Raw genomic sequence first — 22,579 nt, forward strand, 5'->3', positions numbered from 1 at the left:
CTGTGAAACCGGCCCATAATAGCTTACAGTATTATGGAAAGTTCCAAACGGAAACTTCTATAAATATTGAGACTGGTTTTTAGGCCTATAGGCTGAAATTTGTTTCATACTTTGCAAAACATGTGTATCCATCAAGCATATGGCGAGAATGACATTTTACTATCAAAACAAAAATAATAATTTATGTAAATCTTTCGTGAATGGTGTGCAATAGAGTATATTCTATTCTATCAAAGCACGGTACTGGTATCGAAATAGAAATTAGTAACTTAAAGAGTTTTTAATTTTAGTATTATGCGAATTATTTGTTCATACAAAACGAGTCTTATAATTTTCTAGCTATCAAGTAATACATTATATATTACAAGTTTTTTAATACTACAGAAAAAAATGCTTAAATAAAAATAATATTTTAAAAATTATTCTAATTGATTATGCAGCATTACTATATACATACAAATCTACAAATATATAACTGTCAACGGTGGTTGTTCGTGTTTATATGTATATATTTATATATATGTACATTATTTACATGTTTTTTTCTGGTCAAAAGATTAAAGCTAGGTCCTATATGGGGTCGTCCATAGAATACGTTCGCATAAAAGGGGGTAAGGAGGGTCTTTACTTAGTAAGAGATATGACAAGGTGATTTTTTATATATAACTTCAAAATAAAAATGATCAATATGTATGCCACGTCAATATGTATTCTACGTCACTGAAAGTGTCACTCAGCGTGACCACTTTGGAGGGATCTAAAGTGGTAAAATTTCGCGTGACGTATTTTCAGGACGATCCCTATTCAGAAAACGGTTCGTAAGCAAAACGAATCGTTTTCTGAACATAGCAATCAAGCATAGCACCTCTTACTAGTCTTTAGTGATACCACAATATCTTTAGGTCTTGTTCTTGTATTAAACATAAAAATAATTAGTCAATTTGAAAACAACACGTCCTAAGTAGAACGGTTTAAACGAATTATTTTTTACCCGACTTCGAAAAGGGGAAGGTTCCCGTTTCGTCAGTATTTTTATATGTTACCTCAAATTTTTACCGGTTATGCAGACTGGTGATTCTTTTTTTTAATCAAAAGGTGCTTGTCGTGAGGTGTCATTTAAATTTAACCGAGATCTGACAAGTCCTCTTTGAGTTATCACTGCTTTGATGTAAATCGAAGTTAATTATTTATAATATAGGAAGTTCGAACGTGTCGTTTTTGAAATTGAACAGCTCGTAAACAAAACGGATATTTTTAATCCGTATGATTTATTTTTGTGTTATTGAGGAAATTCTAAACAATTTTTAAAATCGACCATTTCAGCGGGGATCGAACCTCCGTTATCCGTGCATCTCCGTTAGATCGAAATTTTTGATATGATGATTTTATATTCGGTCTAGGCGTTCGATCTAGCGGTTACATCGTTCCATAGCTTAATTGGCTAAAGCACCGACACGGTAAGTCGGAGATGCAGGTTCGATCCCCGCTGGAACGGTCGATATTTGATATGATATAAAAAATTGTTCGGATATTTTTAAATAATAACCCTTCCTTGGCAGTCGGGTAAAAATAGTGATTTTAACGATATTTTTACCAAATTATAAATAAATATAATATCAAGGTTAAAACTAATTATTTTTTTATTACGTTCGTATCGTGATAATGCAACTAATTATACATATACACTGGTCTATTATTAAAAAAAAGTCTTTATGGTTTACCCTAAGTTAAACATACTTATAGATTATTTACAAATAATAACAGTTATAAACTCGATATTTATATAATTATAAGAAAGTCTTGCACATTTCCAAAGTATTAATAAGTATTTGGCCTCAACAATAAGTAACGCTATCACAGTTACAGGTACAGACGCGTCGAGTGTCATTAAGAGCGCTGTGTGTGTATATAGACATGTTTGTGTGTGTGTACAGGCGAGTACACAATGTCTTATGTATTAAACATACAAATATGTCGGAATGAGGTAGATCTCTCTCGCTCATCGTCTCAGAGTACTTGGTCTACTGTGGGCTTCAGTGGTCAATGTTGACACAAGTAAACACAATTTATGATACCACCAATTTATCATGAAACAGGATTTACTTAACAGAAATATAATGCAGCACGATAGTAGATTTTGATGGTAAGCGATTACCGTAGCTTATAGACGCCTGCAACACCAGAAGCATCGCAAGCGCGTTGCCGACACAATCCCCAATCCCCCCAGGAGCTCTGGTCACCTTACTCACCAACAGGAACACAATACTGCTTGAAAACAGTATTATTTAGCTGTGATCTCCTGTAAGGTCGAGGTACTACCCCAGTCGGGCTACTCCATATTTTGAGCAGGAAATTCCTGCTGTGCCCTAACTCAGTTAAAATTAATTTGTTTGTACAAATTAATTATTAAGAGTCTAGGTTAAGCTACTAGCAGGCTACAACAAGTGCATCGTGCCAAGCCAGAGCCAAGACTGCCTTAGCCGAGGTAGCACCGTTCGTTTTATACTCGTTCGAATAACTCGAGTAACATAAGTGAGGGTAGGTGACTATCGAACGATGTGCTAGGTGGCGTGATCGGTGCATCTGTTGTTTATAAATTCCTTACTAATTGCGTACAAAAGTAAGCAATAAGAATTGGCCAGTTTTTTTTATAGAGCATATCTACAGCTGTTTAACCCACCACTTTGACCGTATTTCATAATAAGAGAAAGGTATAAAGTTTATTTGATTTATACAATAAAGTATATATTTTGACTGTTTGGTCTAATAGCTAATATGATTTCAAGAAAAAAAAAATAGCTTTACAATAAAAATGCAAAAATAAATTTAGCTATGTAATATAATACATGTGAAATAATCTAGCATAAAAAAAAAAATCTGCCAGATTTTACGTCATCAAATATAATATTTGTTCTCATAAATTTCAAAAAATACGAAATTTCTGAAATTAAATATACAATTCGTTTTTATTCACTGCAATAATAACAGAACGAAAATAGAACACACACAGCAAAGCTGCTCATATACAAGGAGACACACACACAGCGCCTTGGTGACTCAGTATCCACAGACACCACCAAAGCACTTATCAGTGATTCGAAATAAAACTAACAATTCACTAAATGGTCCTATTCCACTGGCCGGTAGCCAGTTTTTTTCCAATACATTTTTCATATAGCTGATATATTGTAAAACGCTGATAACCGTTCAAAGAAACCGTTTTCTAAGCCATCCCCTTGTATTTCTACCCTCGGTTCCCTCAAAACTTCTCGTTCTAAGTTCCTAATATCGCTGAGAGATACAACGTTGGTCACTATAGGTCCACTGTACTCTTTTCCTTTATCTATTTGAGTGAAAACTTGCATCTTACCATCTGTATTTTCTCTGCTATAGTTCCTGTCTTCAGTTTCACCGATCTGTGGTATTTTTATTGATCTTAAATTTTCCAATTCCCTTTCATCGGTTCTGTCAAATTTATGAGATATGTTCGAAAATTCCTTCTCATTGGTATAAACTTCTTTAAATTTATACGGATCCTGTCGTGTGTCGAAGATTTCCTCATCGAACTGTTCATCAATTTTGTTCTGTACTGTGACGTTTGGGGCTTTCTTTGGCGATTTTTTGGATTGTTTTGCCGGTTTTTTGTCCAATAAACTTTTTAGCATCGGTAGCCTATTTTCTGACTTTATCTGCTCGCTGCTAGGTGATTCAGGTTCCTTTTTCTCTTCATTTGTTTTAGTGATTGTCTGTTTCTTTTCTTTTGTATCTTTTGTCTTTTTCTGGTCGTCGGCTTTGACGCGTACTTTTTCATGGATGTGCATGTGACGTTGTAAATCGTATGAAACGCGAAAACCTTTATCGCACTGAGGACATTTGTATGGTTTGCTCCCTGAAATATTAATATTTATTTATTAACAATGTGATTGCATGTCAAGGAGACCATCAGATTATGGGCAAGAGGATAGCCAAATGGCCTAATAGATTGAAACTGAGGGCCACAAATAAGCTTTTTAAATTTGAAGAGATCCTGATAATACAAGATAAAGAACATGTGTTTCTAATGATTAATTTCCAAACATTTTTCTAACCAGAAGAGTCCAATTGTGGGACATTTATAGACTATTACAAGCCCAGATTTTTAAACCTAGTAACCACCAATTATGGGAATTTACCTGAGAGATATGAATAAAATGTAACTATTGTTTGCAATTTTATAATAATACTAACATTTACTGATTATATATTTACACGGGTTCTTTACTTGTGGCGAGGAATTAACGAAAATAGTAAACTGAGATTTTCACAGACTACAGCACAGTTTATAATAGAAACTAAAGATCATACCACTATATTTAGAAAAATTATTTATCCTAAGTAGGAATAAATCTAGTACGAGGAAAACCTGTATTAAAAGTCTGGAAACGTACAACTCAGACAAACATTCCCAGACAATGATAACCTGTATTAGCTTATGATTATGAATTATTAGCACAAAAACTAAAATAATTATAGATAATATAGTATCGTACCGGTGTGTGTCCGCATATGAATAAGTCTGTAGGAAGACGCTCGGAATGCCTTGTTACAGTACTCGCATTTATAATTCTTTTCGCCAGTATGTATCCGTCTGTGTACGCTGAGGGAGTAACGTCTCGCGAACTCCTTACCACAGAAGTCGCATTTGAACTGTTTCTGGAATAGAAAATAAATGATTTTCAAAGTTTTGTGATTGAGAATCTATCTAAGAATCTTGAAGTCTTGGTTTTTTTCATACAAAAAATACAAGATTACCCATCCATGTGTCATAAAATAAACTTAATTTTACTCGTACAATAAAATAACAAATATATAAGTTTTATCATTTGTACTAAAACCGCAGATCTATTCGTTGAAATTAAACAATTTGCAATTATCATGCAATAGCCGCACGATCTATCGCCCCATGTCAAGTACCAAAGATATCGATTTCTCATTGACTGCCAATTATTGAATGAACTTCAAAATAATAAAAACTAAATTTATTGGACTTAACTAGTATTAAAAGTTTCATCCATAACATTAACAGAACTTGACTTGTGTATTGGTTAGAGCAATAATGGCACAATTCTTGCTATTTCTTACCTTGTCAGAGTGCAATGAAGCTTTATGATATTTGAGGTCGCTCCACTGACGAAACTGTCTTCCGCATTCGTCGCATTTACAAGGTCTGTAGTCGCTGTGGACCCGTTTGTGTATCTATACAAATGAAATATAACAATCTTTAGATAATTCGTCTACATTTATATTAGCCGTTTTGGTGTAGTGGTCCATGTAATTTCCTACACCGCCGGAGGTCGTGTGGGTTCGTTACTCGCTCGGGGCAGATATGTGTATTTGTACAAATATTTGTTTCATGTTTGAGTGTCTGTCGTTGTGGGTCTCTCCGTCGTGTTTCGTGGGGCAAGTAAAGCTTGCGGTCCCGGTTGTTATCATATAAGAGAGATTCAAATCAAAATTCACATAATTGCGAATATATGTAGATACACATAGATGGCACATTTTAAACTATGTAGCTACGTTGCCGAGTGGCTTGCAATTAAATTTTTTTTGGGATTCTACTCCTGAAGAATCGATATTCATATAAAAACCTCGGTATGAAAAAATATGAGGAAAATCTACTGAACGAATTACCTCGTTACGTTACTCGTAACGCCATCTATCGGAACCCAATAACGTTATTTGATTCGTTTATTTACTATTTGATATGGTATTTATATTTTTCTTAGACTAGTAAGCCTTTTTTGTGCCTATTTACGGCCGAACCCAATATTCAATCTAAAGATAGAGATAGGTAGTTATCATCGACTGCTAATAACTAACTATCTATCCTTTCTAGTTGTCCCAATAATTCGCATAGGGGACTACTATCTCCAGTTAGCTGTAGATAGACCGGCTACCTGAGCTCTCCCTTACATTCCAGTATACGCAGCGTCACAGACGGCCTCAGTTATGTTACACAGATGTTTTGTAGTATTTAAATTTGTCATACAAATTTTATTCATATTAAAGTAATCTTGTTTTATAAAAATATGGACAAATTAATTTTTACACAGACTTTTTAATTTATAATAAATGATATTATTTTAATATGGAATGCACGGTAAATCTAGTAACGGAACGTTTTAAACACGACACGAAAAGACGCTACGAGGCCATTACGCTTTATTGAATCGTCGTTTCGTTTGAATTTGTATAATTTTTTTACAAATCATAATTCAAATTATACAAATCATTGCAAATTATACAATGATTCCCCAAATTGTTTGTTTTATTCACAAGATGAGTAAAGTAAGTATTATTCCAGAAGAAACTTATTATTTTTATTCAATTAATTGTTGCAAAAGAGCAATATCACTTGAACTGCTACTTGAACTTGAGTCTGCCATTATTTTTCACTCGAAATCAATTTTATTTTAAACAAAGAAAATACTTTTGCAATTAATAAATCTTAGCTATCCCCCGAAAACTATAGATCGGATATTGTTGTTACTAAAGATAACCAACGTTACTGACAGATAGAACTATTATTATTGGGACGCTTAAACTGTCATTTTCATACGAACTGTTATCTCTGGTAAGCTATCGTCCCTCTCGTCGATAGACAGCTTTGAAGGATAAGATTGCCTATCGTCGACAAGTTTATTGGGTCAGTAAAATGAATGATAGATAGATATTTCTGTCTCTAGTAGGACATAACCAGAGATAGACTGAATATTGGGTTCGGCCGATAGACAGTCGATCTGAAGGAGTAAACTCCAGTCGTGCGTTGAAGCTGTCACACACTTGCTTTAAGTCATATGAGAGATATACATATTGGTATCGATTACAATATCAATAATCGCTGTCGGGTCGCTGGCCGTTACATTGGCGGTTCGATCCTCGCTCACGACAGACATTTGTATTGGCCATATAGATGTCAGTCGTGACCTAGCGGTTTGTGCTTGTGTATTGTGTGTTTCTGGACCACACAGGAAAAGATCCTACTCGGGGTCGTTAAGTGTGAAGGGTTTGTTTGTTTGTTTGTTAATAATACTGTGCAGTCACCTTAAGCGCGTGTACGGTGTAGAAACTCTTCCCGCACTCGCGACACGCTTGCTGCTTATCTCCGTGCATTAGAGTATGATACGCCAGGCTATTCTTATGGGCGAATTCGCGCCCACACTGGGCACACGGGAACGTTTTACCACCCTTCTTTTTTTCCTTGCCCACAGTCACAATCTCTGGCTGTGTTTCGCCCCCTTTGGGAGTATCGCTTTGGGTCTCTGAGACCCGCTCGGAGAAGTTGTCGGGGCGATTTTCCGTTTCGAATATCGGTTGGAGGTCGTCTGTGTGAAATAACATAATTTATTAGGTTTTGGTCAAGGACGGGGCAAATAACTTTTGACCGGAGTACAGTACTGGGTTTAAATTACTAGCTTAGTGCAAAAGTCTTGAGAAAATTTTTATTTTTATCAAATGATCAAGTAATGTTCTATAGTAATGGAGGTTAAAACGTTAAATTGGGATTATCTCGAGTGTCCGCGTCGTGGGTATCTTTTGGGTTGTGAAAAGTTTAAATGTTAATAAGAAATAAAGGTATATATGATGTATTCAGAGATCAGGAAAGCGTGTACAAGTTTTCAAAAATGTAAAAAATCAAAGAAATAGGTAGGTACTCAAGCGCGTCAGATATAAAAAAGAAATGTTAAGTGAACCCTTGAGTAGATTTGGACGTGACCAAAAGACCGATTGTCATAACCGATTTTTAAAAATTCAAAAAAAAAGTTGTGTCAAACTTAACGTCAAAAAAAAAAAAAAATTTTTTTTTTCTTTCATTTTCAAAAAGCTTAATATGTTTTCTAGCATTTCTTCTCTTTCATACTAATTACAATAAAGATCTTTTTTCCACATATGGGTCAGTACGGCAAGAACGTCAAGAAGCGTCTGTAAAGCATAATGATCTGAAACGCTTTAGTTTTTATAACAATCGATTTCTTATCAGCACATTATTTCGATTCACAAGGTGCAAGGCCCCGTTATTTTATTCTGACGCACTCGAGTAACTCCCGAAATTCTCATTAGGGCTCCCCAACCAAAATAACCGGTTAAAGTTAATCTTACCCTTGTCCGGACACCGCTGCACAACCGTGGGCGCGGACGCGAGCGACACGGGCTCCGTCGCCTGAATACCAACGCTGTTAAGCGTCGGCGTGACCTCCTGGCTAGAGGGCGGGGTCGCGTGCGACTCGTGAGGCGACATATGCGACACGTGCGACTCGTGAGGTGACACGTGCGCCTCGTGAGGTGACACGTGCGACTCATGAGGCGACACGTGCGGTGACACGTGCGGCGACACGTGCGGCACGTGCCCCGGCGGCGCGCAGGCGGGGCAGTAGCCGGCGCCGCCGCACGCGCACAGCGGGGGGGCGGGGCCTGCGCCGGCGCCGCTGCGCAGGTACCTGTGGGTATGATAACATTAACTTATAGTCGCCCACTGGGGGAAATTCGACCGTAATTCATTTCAACTATATATATATATATACTAGCTGACCTGGCGAACTTCGTATCACCTTATTTTTTTCTGAAATATAATAATAACTTAATATATCAAAATAAAATATAGCCTATCTTTTAAGTTGGATCAAACTGCACACGGTGTGCAAATTTGACTAAAATCGGTTAAGTAGTTTAGGAGTCCATTGAGGACAAACATTGTGACACGAGATTTATATATATTAAGATATATATATGTATTTTTTTTTCCTTTTTTTTATGTCACTAGGTCGACAAACAAGCGTACGGCTCACCTGATGGTAAGCGATTACCGTAGCTTATAGACACCTGCAACACCAGAAGCATCGCAAGCGCGTTGCCGACCCAATCCCCAATCCCCCCAGGAGCTCTGGTCCCCTTACTCACCAACAGGAACACAATACTGCTTGAAAACAGTATTATTTTGCTGTGATCTTCTGTAAGGTCGAGGTACTACCCCAGTCGAGCTGCTTCATATTATGAGCAGGAATTCCCTGCTGTGCCCTACCTCAGTTAAATATAATATGTTTGAACAATAAACAAAAGTGTAAATATCTCCTCTGCCCCTAGGTTGCCTGGAAGAAATCGCTTTTCAGCGATAAGGTCACCCTTTGTATCTGATGATACTCTGTTTAAGTCCATAATATGTATTATTTCTGGTTAGGTGTACGATAAAGCGTATTGTTATGTTGTTATGTTATGTGTTGTATCAAATACATGGGAGTGTGTGCAATGATTTTTTTTATTGATTTAATGTATTTTTTATGCATTATTAAAAATAAAATTAGTATTCTGCACTCCTCTATATAAACTATAAGTGTGCGAAATTTCATACTCCTTTATTTGTGTAAAAGGGGTCCAAAAAAATGATACATATAAAGAACTGTATGTGCTTTATATAACAACTTATTCGGTCACGGTTTTTATTTGGTCGCGAGAGCTTGATTGCTGTAAAGTATCTGAAACGTCGGGCATTTAAAAACTTAATAAACCGCGATAAAATCTGAAGAAGTTGTTTCATTATAATGAGTGAAATTCACGTAAACAATAGAAACCAATGTATGTGCTGTTATAGATTTGAAAGGGACCTCATGGTAGCTGTTATCTATGAGGATGTTGTACGTATGGGCCCATGTGGCCACATGTTCTGAGGATGTTAATCTCTAATAACTCTAGGTTTTATGTTGAGAATAGTTTCCCGCGTTCAGCGTTGCAGTTTCGATTTTCGCTTGGATTGGTTATTTGTGTTTATACTAAAATTTATTTCCAGTTTCGTTATTCCTAGTGGGTCTCCCCACCGCGCCTCGGAGAGCACGTTAAGCCGTCGGTCTCAGTTGTTATAGCGATCGTTACTCATAGTCAAGCTATGACCCCCCTCCAAGACGGGGCAAGAGTTGTCTATGTATGCATGCAGTGTCCAGTTTGGTCGTTATTGCTCGTGGGTCTCCCCGCGGCGCCTCGGAGAGCACGTTAAGCCGTCGGTCCCGGTTGTTATAGCGATCGTTACTCATAGTCAAGCTATGACCCCCCTCCAAGACGGGGCAAGCGTTGTCTATGTATGCATGCAGTGTCCAGTTTGGTCGTTATTGCTCGTGGGTCTCCCCACCGCGCCTCGGAGAGCACGTTAAGCCGTCGGTCCCGGTTGTTACAGCGATCGTTACTCATAGTCAAGCTATGACCCCCCTCCAAGACGGGGCAAGCGTTGTCTATGTATGCATGCAGTGTCCAGTTTGGTCGTTATTGCTCGTGGGTCTCCCCACCGCGCCTCGGAGAGCACGTTAAGCCGTCGGTCCCGGTTGTTACAGCGATCGTTACTCATAGTCAAGCTATGACCCCCCTCCAAGACGGGGCAAGCGTTGTCTATGTATGCATGCAGTGTCCAGTTTGGTCGTTATTGCTCGTGGGTCTCCCCACGACGCCTCGGAGAGCACGTTAAGCCGTCGGTCCCAGTTGTTACAGCGATCGTTTCTCATAGTCAAGCTATGACCCCCCTCCAAGACGGGGCAAGAGTAGTCTATGTATGCATGCAGTGTCCAGTTTGGTCGTTATTGCTCGTGGGTCTCCCCGCGGCGCCTCGGAGAGCACGTTAAGCCGTCGGTCCCGGTTGTTATAGCGATCGTTACTCATAGTCAAGCTATGACCCCCCTCCAAGACGGGTCAAGAGTTGTCTATGTATGCATGCAGTGTCCAGTTTGGTCGTTATTGCTCGTGGGTCTCCCCACCGCACCTCGGAGAGCACGTTAAGCCGTCGGTCCCGGTTGTTATAGCGATCGTTTCTCATGGTTAAGCTATGACCCCCCTCCGAGACGGGGCAAGGGTTGTTTATGTACGTATGAAGGCGAGCCCACCAGTGGCGCACGTGGTCCTGGTGCACGTGGCCGTTGTCCACGGTGAGGTGCGGCAGCAGCGTCTGCTCGTAGGGCTCGGCGCCGTCCTCCACGGCCACGTGGATGCCCTCCATCAGGTCCTCGGGCTCGCTGAACTCGCTCATGTCCTCCAGCTGAAGCCAACAAAACGACTGTATTATAGACCACACGACTGAAGTAAAACTTCGTTACTTGCTCCTACAGTAATATACGAAACGGAAGTTTGAAAGTAGCACCCGTGACAGAGAAAATGAGGAGTAATAGGTTAGTGGTGGTATGGGCATGTAATGAGGAGGGATGAACGCTATGTTGGTAAAAGAATGTTAGGGATGAATGTCGAAGGACGAAGAGCGATCGGGAGACCGAAAAAGCGATGGATGGATTGTGTGAGTGAGGATATGAGAAAGAAAAGAGTAAGCACTGAAGTGACGAATAATAGAGAGGAATGGAAGAGAAAAACATGTTGTGCCGACCCTACATAAGTGGGATAAGGGCAGGAAGATGATGATGACACTAATATACGAAACGTAACTCTCTCTCTTTCTATCTTCACTAAATTATATATCTCTCTCAACTTCCGTTCGTTTCGTCCGATCGCACTTTTCGTAACGCTCTCATATCATACACCAGCTTACTGCCCAAGTCGCGTAAAGAAGTTTTACTTCGATTATTATTAATCGCTTGCACCCGCCAATCCACAATACAGCAAAGTGGTGGATTAAGCTCGACCCTTCTCCTACTTGAAGAAAGAGGTCAGTGGAATGTTAGAGACTAAATCGCAGTCACTTTAATTTCTGCTACTACATCTAATGTCTCTAAGCTGAATATTAGGTAACAAATTTATTATTCATTACTGACGAAATTAGTGAAGAAATCGAAAACCTTGAATCTGATACGGCGGAAGCGCGAGTTACTCATTGCTCAAGAAGCTTAGCCTGAACAGAAGGTAATTCCTAATAGTGTGCGTAAATGTATACATAGACTTTCCGACTTAAGTACGACAGATACTTATAGAGCAGAATAGGGGATCAAAAGTTTTACAGAGATTACTAAGGAGAAGTCTTCTTGCCTATAATTTTGAAGGAGCTAGTAAAGCTTACCTTTGTAAACATTTTTGAATATCATATCAAAAACTGACCGCTCCAGCGGCATTCGAACCCGCGTCTCCGACTGACCGTGTCGGCGCTCTAGCCAATTAAGCTATGGAACGATGTACCCGCCAGAGCGAAATTCTTGATATGATGATTTTTATTTTCGGTTTAAGCGAACCGTGGCGCCGTCTATAGTGAGTTCTTTACAGAGACCCGTAACTATTCAAAGTTTCATATTACAATACCTTTACCTTTGTATTAGAATGGGCTTCCTTAATATGCGCTTCGCATAGCTTCTGTTTCTTGAACGACTTGTTGCACTTGGTACAAAAATACTCCAACTTATCCAACGAATCGTACAGATCGCTTTTGTCAACATCTGATACTTCTTTATCCATACTCGCCACTGAATATTGGAGCTTATTACTCGTGTAGTTGAGTGTTTTATCGCTTGTAGTGTATAGTATGTGCTTGTCTATGGACTGGTACATTGTCTTTGGTACACTTCCTTCGAGGGATAGTTCGACTATCGAGTCAGGTAATGTTGGTACGTTGTCGACGATACATGTGTTTGTCATCTGTAGGTTAAAAAATAATTTATTTTAGTATAACATTATTAATTGCAAGCTTATAAAGGAAATAAAAGTTTTGGACCAAGTTTAAGTAGGCAGTTGATAATGTATTACGTTGGCACAAAAATTTTAAATTCATTCTAATAGTTGCTTTGCATTGTTAGTTTTTGAGGACTATAATATGATGGCGTTGCATTACGAGAACTAAGTTTAATATTTAATCAATAGATGGCGCTGAACTTAATTTCGTATAAATAATAACATCTATATTGCGAACTACATCGACAAATAATCGTTGAATCAAATCAGTGATCTAGTGAATTCAATAAATGTTGATTTTACAATTGCACATACTATTCTATTATTAATTTCATGTTTTTTTTTACAATATACAATTTTACTATCGAATGTTATAATTTTATTTTCAATAAATATTTTTAGGCATTGTTTGATCCACGGTCTTATACACAGGTCGCGCTACTGTGGTGGGGGGTATGTCGGCTTAATGATTTACGGCTGACAGAGGCATGACGATCGATGGGTGCGGTGTGCAACGAAGACAAAATAGCATTCTGTCTCTTTTTCTATCACATATAACTCATATATGTTTTAAAATATAACCAATTACAATGAAACGTCACTCCATATAATCAATTACAATGAAGCGTCACCGAAGGCATGCATAGTGCGCACAGCACCACGTAACCGTACACATCGATAGCAGTAACGTACAGCGGCACTGACGGGAAAGAAAAGTTATGACACTATCATACTAAGCTCTTTTCATTGAAATTGGGCTCCGTTGTAAGACCTGTATATAAGACCGTAGTTTGCTCGATATAAATTATGGTTATATGGTAAATAGCGTCATAAGTAGTGTGCACTGTTCTCACCTTATCAATTCCAAGGTCAGGGACGGGGTTCTCGATAATTATAGTAGCGTGTGGCTCATAATGTTGTTTGAGATGCTGGTAGAACTTAAGTTGCTCTTCGCCATAGAACTCTCCACACAGCTGACATATGAACATTGCTCGCATCTGTAATACAAAATGTCTCTCATAATAATATTGTCTTCGGTGCGACAAAGCCAGCCCTGCGGTCACCAACCCGCCTGCCCAGCGTGGTGACTATGGGCAAAACACATGAGTTCACGCCATTTTTCGCGTAAACTTGTGGAGGCCTATGTCCAGCAGTGGACTGTGATAGGCTGTAATGATAATGATGATGATGAATAATATTGTAGTTCACTCCTTGAGAAACGATAAAGACGAGGGAGTGAAGACGAGTGGAATAGTATCGCTGAGCATTGAGCCTGAAAGTGATTTTTTACTGGGCAATATTTAAACCAGCTGAGCTGGCGGACTTCGTATCGCTTTATTTTTTGCCTTAAATACAATAATTACATATAACAAAATAAAATATAGCCTGTCAATATGTACGATTTTACTTTTGTGCTATCCACACATTAGAAATTCTAAACATTTTTGAATATCATATCAAAAATTGAACCGAAAATTTAAACCGAATATAAAAATCATCATATCAAAAATTTTGATCTAGCGGGGACATCGTTCCATAGCTTAATTGGCTAGAGCGCCGACACGGTCAGTCGGAGACGCGGGTTCGAACCCCGCTGGAGCAGTCAATTTTTAATATGATATTCAAAAATGTATAGCCTGTCAAGTTGAATCAAACTGCACAAGGTGTGCAAAATTGATTAAAATCGGTTAAGTAGTTTGAGAGTCCGTCGCAGACAAACAAAGTGACGCGTAATTTATATATCACTGTAGTTGTTCTAAGTACTGCAACCGCCAACACAGTTGACACACACATTATTATTTAAGGATTTCAGTCACAACGATTTGAGAAACTTTCGACAGGATTATATTGTTTATTAACTTATTGATATAACATATAAACATTATATAAAGTTTACAGATCAACCACAAAATTTTGATAATGTTTTGGCATTTTATAATGTAGTTGACGATCAAACAGAGATAAAACAATCTATTTCAAGTAAGTCCACCTGAGTCATCGTCATCGTCATCATCATCATCATCATCATCATCATTTTAGCCTAATACAGTCCACTGCTGGACATAGGCCTCCAAATGTTCGCGCCAAAAATTACCATCTGAATATTAAGATGTATTTTGTCAAATCTCTCTCCATAGAGAGCATTGGAATGGCTTGTCAGGAAAATATTTACCAGACGTCAGTTGCCTTTCTCAGACAAGGGAACGCTTCAGTCTGTAATATTCCACTGCTGAGTATAGGCCTCTATCCCTATGTAGAAGGATCAGAGAATAATCCACCACGCTGCTCCAATGCGAGTTGGCGAATAAGACAAGACATACGGAATGACAAGGGAAACCTATGCCAAAATTTTGGGCTTGGGAAGACTCACCTCGTGGGCAAAGTTATCAGGCAGGATCTCCTCTTGTGGAGGCTCGCTGCAATTTATTACCACTATATCCTGCACAAAAAATATTTACAGCGTTGTAAATACATATTATTAATAATGGTAGAATAATAACAGTTTAGAGAAAAAATAAAATACAAAATTTATTACATTGACTAAATATTACTACTATATTTACGAAAAGATTGGATTCATTTTGGACTCCAAAATGATCCCAAAATGAGCCAAGTGTAGAACTAGAATTAAAAAAACGAAAACGAAACGAATCGAATATATAAAACTCCTCCAAAACGGCTTGATCGATTCTTATGAAGTTTCTTGTGGATATACACATTAAGGTCTGCGAATTGGTTGTAAACTATTTTTTAAACCCCAAAGTTATAAGGGTTGCCCACCTCAATATTTTTTTTAATTTTTTTGGCATTTTTTTTTATTTTTAACCGACTTCAAAAAAGGAGGAGGCTTTCAATTCGATTGCATTGACTGTGTGTCATGTGATTCCATTTAAGTTTTATTGCCATCTAACAAGTCATTTTCGAGTTATGTTTAATAATGCGTATTTACTTAACTATTTTTTCGTTGATTTACGTTGATGTATTTATTTGACTATTTTTTTCGTCTACTTACGTTGTATTACTTGACGATGTAATTGAAGCCGATTTTTTCGTTTGCGATCAAACACAATTATTGTTTTATTATGATTTGGCATTGAAAAATCCATACAACCCTAAATTTACACCCCCTACCACCGAATCCTATTTTTAATACCCTTTAGCGGCAATTATTTAAAATGCTTGCTCTTCTGTAAACTTTAAACCAAATCCATCAATATTCAATAATTAGGAGTTTGAGTTAATAATTGTAACCGAGCAATTCATGTACACAAAATTCTTATATAGAACATTTTAAGTTGATTTTTATTCAATTCTTTCTATACTTAATGCAAAGCTTGAGTGATGCATGAAAAAAAAAATTCACCTGTTGAGGGGAGCTAGTCTCATTTGATCGTTTCAATTTCCTAGATATCCTCTTCTTATGAGGCAGACTCTTCTTGCTCTGTTTGTTAGCTGGGGACGTTCCGATGTCCAGAACTGGGTCTTGTTCTAACATATCACCGTCATCCTGGAACGGGATAGAAACTATGTTTGAGATTATCTAAGGAATAGAAAACGATTTTAATATCCAGCTTAAATCGATCAATTTTGATGTGCTTAATTTGTTTTTGTAAATCTACTCCGTGCATTGTTTAGAGGAATGTAAATCTGTTAAGAAGAATCAGGGTGCAGTGTAGAGGATGAAAGTGCCAAAATTATGGAACTAAGTTATGCTTAAAAGCTGTTGCAGCAAAGGACCAAGTTTGAGAGTACAATCTTGTGAGATTTTAGATATAATCGCTTTTACGCGCTGTTTAGTGTTTTATACAGAAAACATAATTCAAGAGCTAGTGAAAAAATCAATGTACGTTATTGTTTTAGATCATATTTTTATACAAACACCATAGTCGTTGATATATGTTATCTATTTTGTTTTCTTCTGATTACCATAATTATTTACAAGTAAATAATTTTTTTTTTTTTTTTTGGGAAAGATGTTGTAGTATATGTCTGGCGTGTTTTATAAAATAAAGTCAGTTGTCAATAACGAGTCGTTTGATTTTATAACATGAATTTTTTGGAAGAATGGCCATACGAATTGGAAATTTGGTGATATTCTCGGAGTTATGTGTAAAAACTTGAGAATTAATCTCGCACAATATGAGGAAGTTTTTTTGGAATCAAGGTTTCATGATGTCAAGATTGCTTGAGAAGATTTATACCTCAAATGGACAATTCATTGTATAGTAAATTATTCTTTCATTCTTAACAAAATGTATTATTGCCAAGCAATAGTTATGCGACAAGGTAAATAAATTTAACTGAATATAAATTACCTTCAAGGCGTTTTTATTTTTATTAAACCAGTCCGTGTCTGGACACCGTTTCATGTCCTGTAGCGGAGGCAGTGTTTGTAGGTGCGGTACTTGCACTACTATTGCATCTGATTGCGGATCCTGCAACAATTATTAATTAATATATTAATCGTAATATCCTTTTTTGGTGAAAATACCTATACTTTGAAATTTAGAATTTTATTACTTTTTTAATTTTTTTACTATCAAGCTTTTTGAAGTAATATTTATTTGCCACGCTTGACTTGTGGAGTAAGCTGGTGAATGAGTGATGAGAGCCTTTCGGGCGAGGCGAACGGAAGTTGGGGGGAGGGGGGGGGGTTATATAAGTTAGTAAGAGAGAGAGTTACGTTTCGTATATTACTGTAGGAGAAATTAAAGAAGTTTTACTTCAGTCGTGTGGTCTAAAGCACATTCGCTTTTACTAAGCGGAAATTTAATTTTCCCATATCAATCTCAGTTACCCGTAAGATACATATTAGATAACTATCTGACAAATAATCCGATATATAAAATTTAAGGGCTCTCTAAATTGAGGGAAAATATAATATTACCCTTTACTTCTAAAGCCGGTTGGTATTCGTTAAAAATAAATAAATAATGACATTACATATTTATGTAATTATTACACCTCAATATAGTGAGTTCTTTACAGAAACCCGTAACTATTCATAGTTTCATATTACAATGAAAATATTTGACAGGAGACGACACCATGCTATTTTTAATTTGTACGATTTTATTTTTGTTGTTACCCACACATTAGGAAATATCAAACCTCAATATATGTCAAACGTTTGTCCGTCATATCGGAAGTACAAATTTTAGAAACATAAACATTTTATTTTTAGGGTTTTGATTCTAAACATATTATGTATATAGAAATGTCGTATGGTAAAATAGGAGATTTGTTCGTATTACTGAAATTACCTTAAATTATTGTATTTGGCACGACTGTTCCATGAAGCATGATCAAAAGATGAACCATAAACGTGGTACAAAGAGGTCATGACTTGTTGTAATATAATGATTATACAATACTTTAGCCCCTCTATGTAAATATTATCAATACCTACGAGAGCGAAGCCGCAAGCAACTTTTAGTTAGTATATATATATATATATATATAATAATAAAAAATTACCAAAGGCGGTCCATTGAACAGTCTCAGAGGCGTGTCTAGGATAACCGATGGATCCACATCACTCCTTACCGGAGGCATCTGAAATTTAATATACAAAATATTATGTTTGCTACGCTTCAGCCTGTGAGATCCCACGGTTGGGCATAGGCCCCTTTCTCCACGTAGGAGAAGGATTAGAGCTTAATTCACAAACCAATAATATAATATTAAGTACTTAATATACTAACCTACTATTATGCGTAACGATATGTTTTTAAAAAGCTTGTAAAACTAAGAAAAAGGAAAACAACAAAACCTAATTTAATTTTAGGAACCTAATGAACTGTATTATTTTTAAATTTAATACCTTGTGATGAGCAGGATGGGTCTGATGATGAGATGAGGCGCGGGAGTGTTGAGTCAGATGAGCCACTAAGGCTGCCAGTCTACCTTCAGGGTCCAGAAGTTCTTCCACCCACGGACCCTCGCCGACCTGCTCGCCCACTGAAACCTGCCTGGGAAAACTATTTGTTTTTACATTTATAAAAACAAATAAATTTAAACATTAGTAACGCAAATGAGAACATTATTTTTAAACACTATATTTGAAATTACACGAGGAAAATAACAGTATTGTAAAATAGAAATAAAGCATGAAGGCGCTCTTGTTACTAATAGTGATCTCTTACACACATGATTACACATGTGTTGTGTAGCGAGTTGTATGTTTGACACATACACATGTTTATTTTATACATACTACGCCGTACATATGAACGGGCATGTAAAATACATAACCTCACCAAATGTTCATACAATCCACACATTATAACCCATTCTCAATTCGACTGTTTTCTTTTGTATATGTTACCCCATAACTTTTTAGTGGGTGGACCGATTTCGATGATTCATTTTAGAAGCGAAAGGTGGTGATTGTCATGTGGTCCCATTTTTAAATTAATTTAATCGAGATAAAGGCACTTTTCGAGTTGTATCTAATCACTTGTATATATTTGACTAATTTATTTGTCGACCTGAATTGTATTATTCCGCATATATTTTTATTGGGCGTACGCATTTTGATGATAATTGTTCTAATCGAAAGCCATTGTTTGTATTGTGGTCCCTTTTAAATGTGATTGAGATCTGATGACTAATTTAAGTATTTTGCGCTTATGATGGTAAGTGGTTAACATAGCCTATAGACACTTGCAACACCAGAAGCATCGCTAGTGCTTTATCGGCCCTATCCAGCCCTCCCGGAAACTCTGGCCACCTTACACACCACAAGAGCACAACACTACCTGAGGGTCGTATCCTTTATCTGTGATCTTGGGTAAGTACGAGGTACTTCCACAGATAGGCTGCTCCTGATTTTGAGCTGGATATATCCCATTGTGTCCAACCTCAATGAAATTTAATCATTATTTGTACTAATGTTAACAACATTAACTACCTATAACAAATATAAATTTCGCTCGAGCGGGTGCATCGTTCCATAGCTTAATTGGCTAGAGCGCCGACTCGGTCAGTCGGAGACGCGGGTTTGAACCCCGCTGGAACGGTCAATTTTTGATATGATATTCAAAAATGTTTAGAATTCCTAATGTGTGGGTAACACAAAAATAAAATCGTACATATTAAATATAAATGAGTTTTAAATAGCTATATCTTTCATAAATATCATCCTTTATTTTCATAAACAAGAAAATTCATTTATTTTATTTTAATTTTCAATTGTCTATTCACTGATTACAATGCTTGTAATTGTAACAAATACATTTAATTAACATAAAATTAGCTATTGAAACAAATGACTAGATATCTTTCTTGAACCAGTAAATATGCATTTGAGTCTTTTGATACAAATAATTTTTATCTAGTACGAGTCTTTAGAACTGACCTCAAAAAAATCAATTAAAAATGTATTTATCAAAGTAGGTTTTAAAAGTCGAAATTGTCATTTTACAAATTAAAAATAAATAAATATAATCGCTGATATAGTCTTAAATAAATTAATTGTGGTTAATCAAAAAAAAAAAAAAAAAAAAAATCAATAAGAAAAAGAAAATTTATACAAGTAACCATCAAAAGCATTTAATTTTCTTAATCAAGTATGTTTCTAGACTTCTAGAGCACTTTTGAATTGTCATTTTACAAAGTACACAAAAGAAAAATCATAAAATTATTAATTTATAAATGTTTATTAATATAGACTAGTGGTCGCCCAGTGCTCGAAATTCGACAATAATTAATTAGGATCTCTTGTCAGAGACTATCTTTCTATAATAATAAAAAAAAACAAAAGAGTATATATGCATGTGTGTCAAATACATGGTAGTGTGTGTAATGTTTTTTTTTAAATTGATTTAATGTATTTTTATACATAATTTAAAAAACAAATATTAGCATTCTGCACTCCTCTATATAAACTATAAGTGTGCGAAATTTCATACTCCTGTGTCCGCGCAATTTTCGTGAAAAGGGGTAGTGTTTTTGCTACACATAGAAAATTATACTGAAATTTCATACCTGGACATCTGAGATGGAAAGTTCTGCGGATGCATGACTGTTAGGACTCGGTTACCCCCATCGTCCTGTACGTTGAGAGCCAAGGAATTGGCATCTACGTGTACCGACTGAAATATAATTAACAGACACTGTTTATATAGGATGTTCGACTCTTAACTGCGTTGCTTCAAATAGGGGGTTGTAGGTGTAATAGATCAAGTTCCACTTGGAAATAAATCTTAGCCTTTTTTAAATTTTACTTTGTCTTAATATATCCACTACTGTGGCAACGTACTTCTACATAAGCGTCTGTCACTATTTTTCTTAGGTCTAAAAAATGTTGATAATGTGAAATATGAATACTAAATGCCGCATACAACTAAAGAATATGTAAATTAATTGTCATAGAATGTTTTTCATTGTAAATTATAGCCATGTTTACGTACTCAAGACAGGTATCAAAGTCGAGTCTATCAAAGTAGCTCTTCTATTTAAACAAAGTCTAAGTTAAAAATGGACTAGAACCTTTTTACGTGGAATGTGACTGATAACATCTACAGAACTCTCCATTTGATGGAACGCAGTTAGGAACGTGAATACACAAACCAATGCAGTTTGTAGAAGGCCATAAATAATATATGAATAATGTCTCTATACAATAGGCACATATCAATTAACAACAGAAATAAATAAATTTACAGTTTATGTTGATGTTTTAAAAAGATGTCATTTGACCTGTCATTTATAGCAGTAATAGCCTGTTTCTGTAGTTGTGGATAATGCTGTTTGATGGATGACAGTATCCGACAGTTAAAAATTTTTGATTATTCTTTTTTACTATATTTATGAGATATTTATGTTTGCATATATTAATCTTAGAGTTGCAGTTTATTAATTGAAGAGAAACAGGTCCTTTTGGCCTATTTTACCTTCCACTGTCAAAGTCTATTTGTATCGTCATCCATCAAATAGAACATACAAATGTAAAAAAAAAAAAAAAATAGCATTTCTATGAAAAAAGTGCATTGTTTAGTTCTTCCTTCTTCATTATGATAATATAATATATAATAGTACCAGTGCTCACAGTACCATGTTTACTGTAAAGTATTTGAAACGTCGGACACGTAAAAAAACTAATAAACCATGATAAAATTAAAAAAAAAATTGTTTCATTATATTGAGTGAAATTCGTGTAAGCATTACAAAACAATATGTAATAGAATTTATGAAGTAGTGAGACTAATCATAATTTAAATTATTAATATGACTTGCTTTCATTAAAAAATCATCTTTTTAACATTAAAAAAACTAAGGAAGTATTACAGAAGTTATACGCATTAAGTATATCTCTTAATAAAATATGAAAACTTTTTGTTGATAGAATAGAGTAATTAATTACGAAGTAATAAATTGAATATATTTATATATAGATCCATGTGGATAACTTGAAAATGAAAGCTCAGTCATTTTATAACACATATTTAAAAATCATTTGTTAATATTAAAGTGATTTATTATGTTCTTGTCGAAAACTAAATTTTGTATGTAAATAGATAAGCATTAAGTAATTATTATCATTGTAATAATATCTAAATTGCAAAAATATTTTACAAAATTTCTACAAAAATTACATAAATAATATTTAAATAAAAAATGCGCAGTGCTTCTTTATTGAAACTAATAAATGTTAACTATCCCTCTTAACGGTAAGCTAATTCCGTGTCCTGTTTTAATCAAAGGCAATTAATGGCTTTTTTTGTAATGAAAATAGTTCAAAATACATTTTTACCTCCGGGTTCTGATGCGAATTGATGTAATGCGTGACGTCTTCGTCCATTTTATCCTCTAAAAGATGCGGTTCCACGTTTCTCATGTTGAAATATTATATCACGAAATTGTTTATAAGTTACATTTCAGTAATTCACAACTTGGTTAGGTTCATTCAACACTGACAGCTGTTGCTTACAATCAAGGTCACAAAATGTATCTGTTG

The 22,579-nt window shown here is 36.0% G+C and overlaps 1 protein-coding gene across 1 annotated transcript; it reads right to left on the minus strand.

The window, feature by feature from the left end:
- Positions 1 to 2,938: 2,938 nt before the first annotated feature.
- Positions 2,939 to 22,459, minus strand: LOC123670085. Its single transcript, XM_045603594.1, has 16 exons — positions 22,376 to 22,459; positions 20,614 to 20,714; positions 18,443 to 18,599; positions 18,097 to 18,174; positions 16,935 to 17,054; positions 15,983 to 16,126; positions 14,976 to 15,058; positions 13,943 to 13,951; positions 13,473 to 13,632; positions 12,259 to 12,585; positions 10,881 to 11,050; positions 8,140 to 8,477; positions 7,084 to 7,364; positions 5,122 to 5,235; positions 4,530 to 4,692; positions 2,939 to 3,889 (listed from the first exon to the last, which is right to left on the minus strand). The coding sequence occupies exons 1-16, from the start codon at positions 22,457 to 22,459 to the stop codon at positions 3,171 to 3,173; spliced, it is 3,048 nt and encodes a 1,015-aa protein (XP_045459550.1). The 3' UTR covers positions 2,939 to 3,170.
- Positions 22,460 to 22,579: the final 120 nt, after the last annotated feature.

The sequence above is a fragment of the Melitaea cinxia genome, chromosome 4 (genome assembly GCF_905220565.1).
Source record: "Melitaea cinxia chromosome 4, ilMelCinx1.1, whole genome shotgun sequence".
Lineage (NCBI taxonomy): Eukaryota > Metazoa > Arthropoda > Insecta > Lepidoptera > Nymphalidae > Melitaea > Melitaea cinxia.

Excerpts from the sequence above, each read along its gene's own strand:
- LOC123670085 (XM_045603594.1), bottom strand. The coding sequence starts at position 22,459 with ATGAGAAACGTGGAACCGCATCTTTTAGAGGATAAAATGGACGAAGAC. Across the intron at positions 8,478-10,880 it reads TGGTGGGCTCGCCTTCATAC|GTACCTGCGCAGCGGCGCCG; the intron begins GTACATAAACAA and ends TCATACCCACAG. Across the intron at positions 7,365-8,139 it reads GCAGCGGTGTCCGGACAAGG|ACGACCTCCAACCGATATTC; the intron begins GTAAGATTAACT and ends TATTTCACACAG.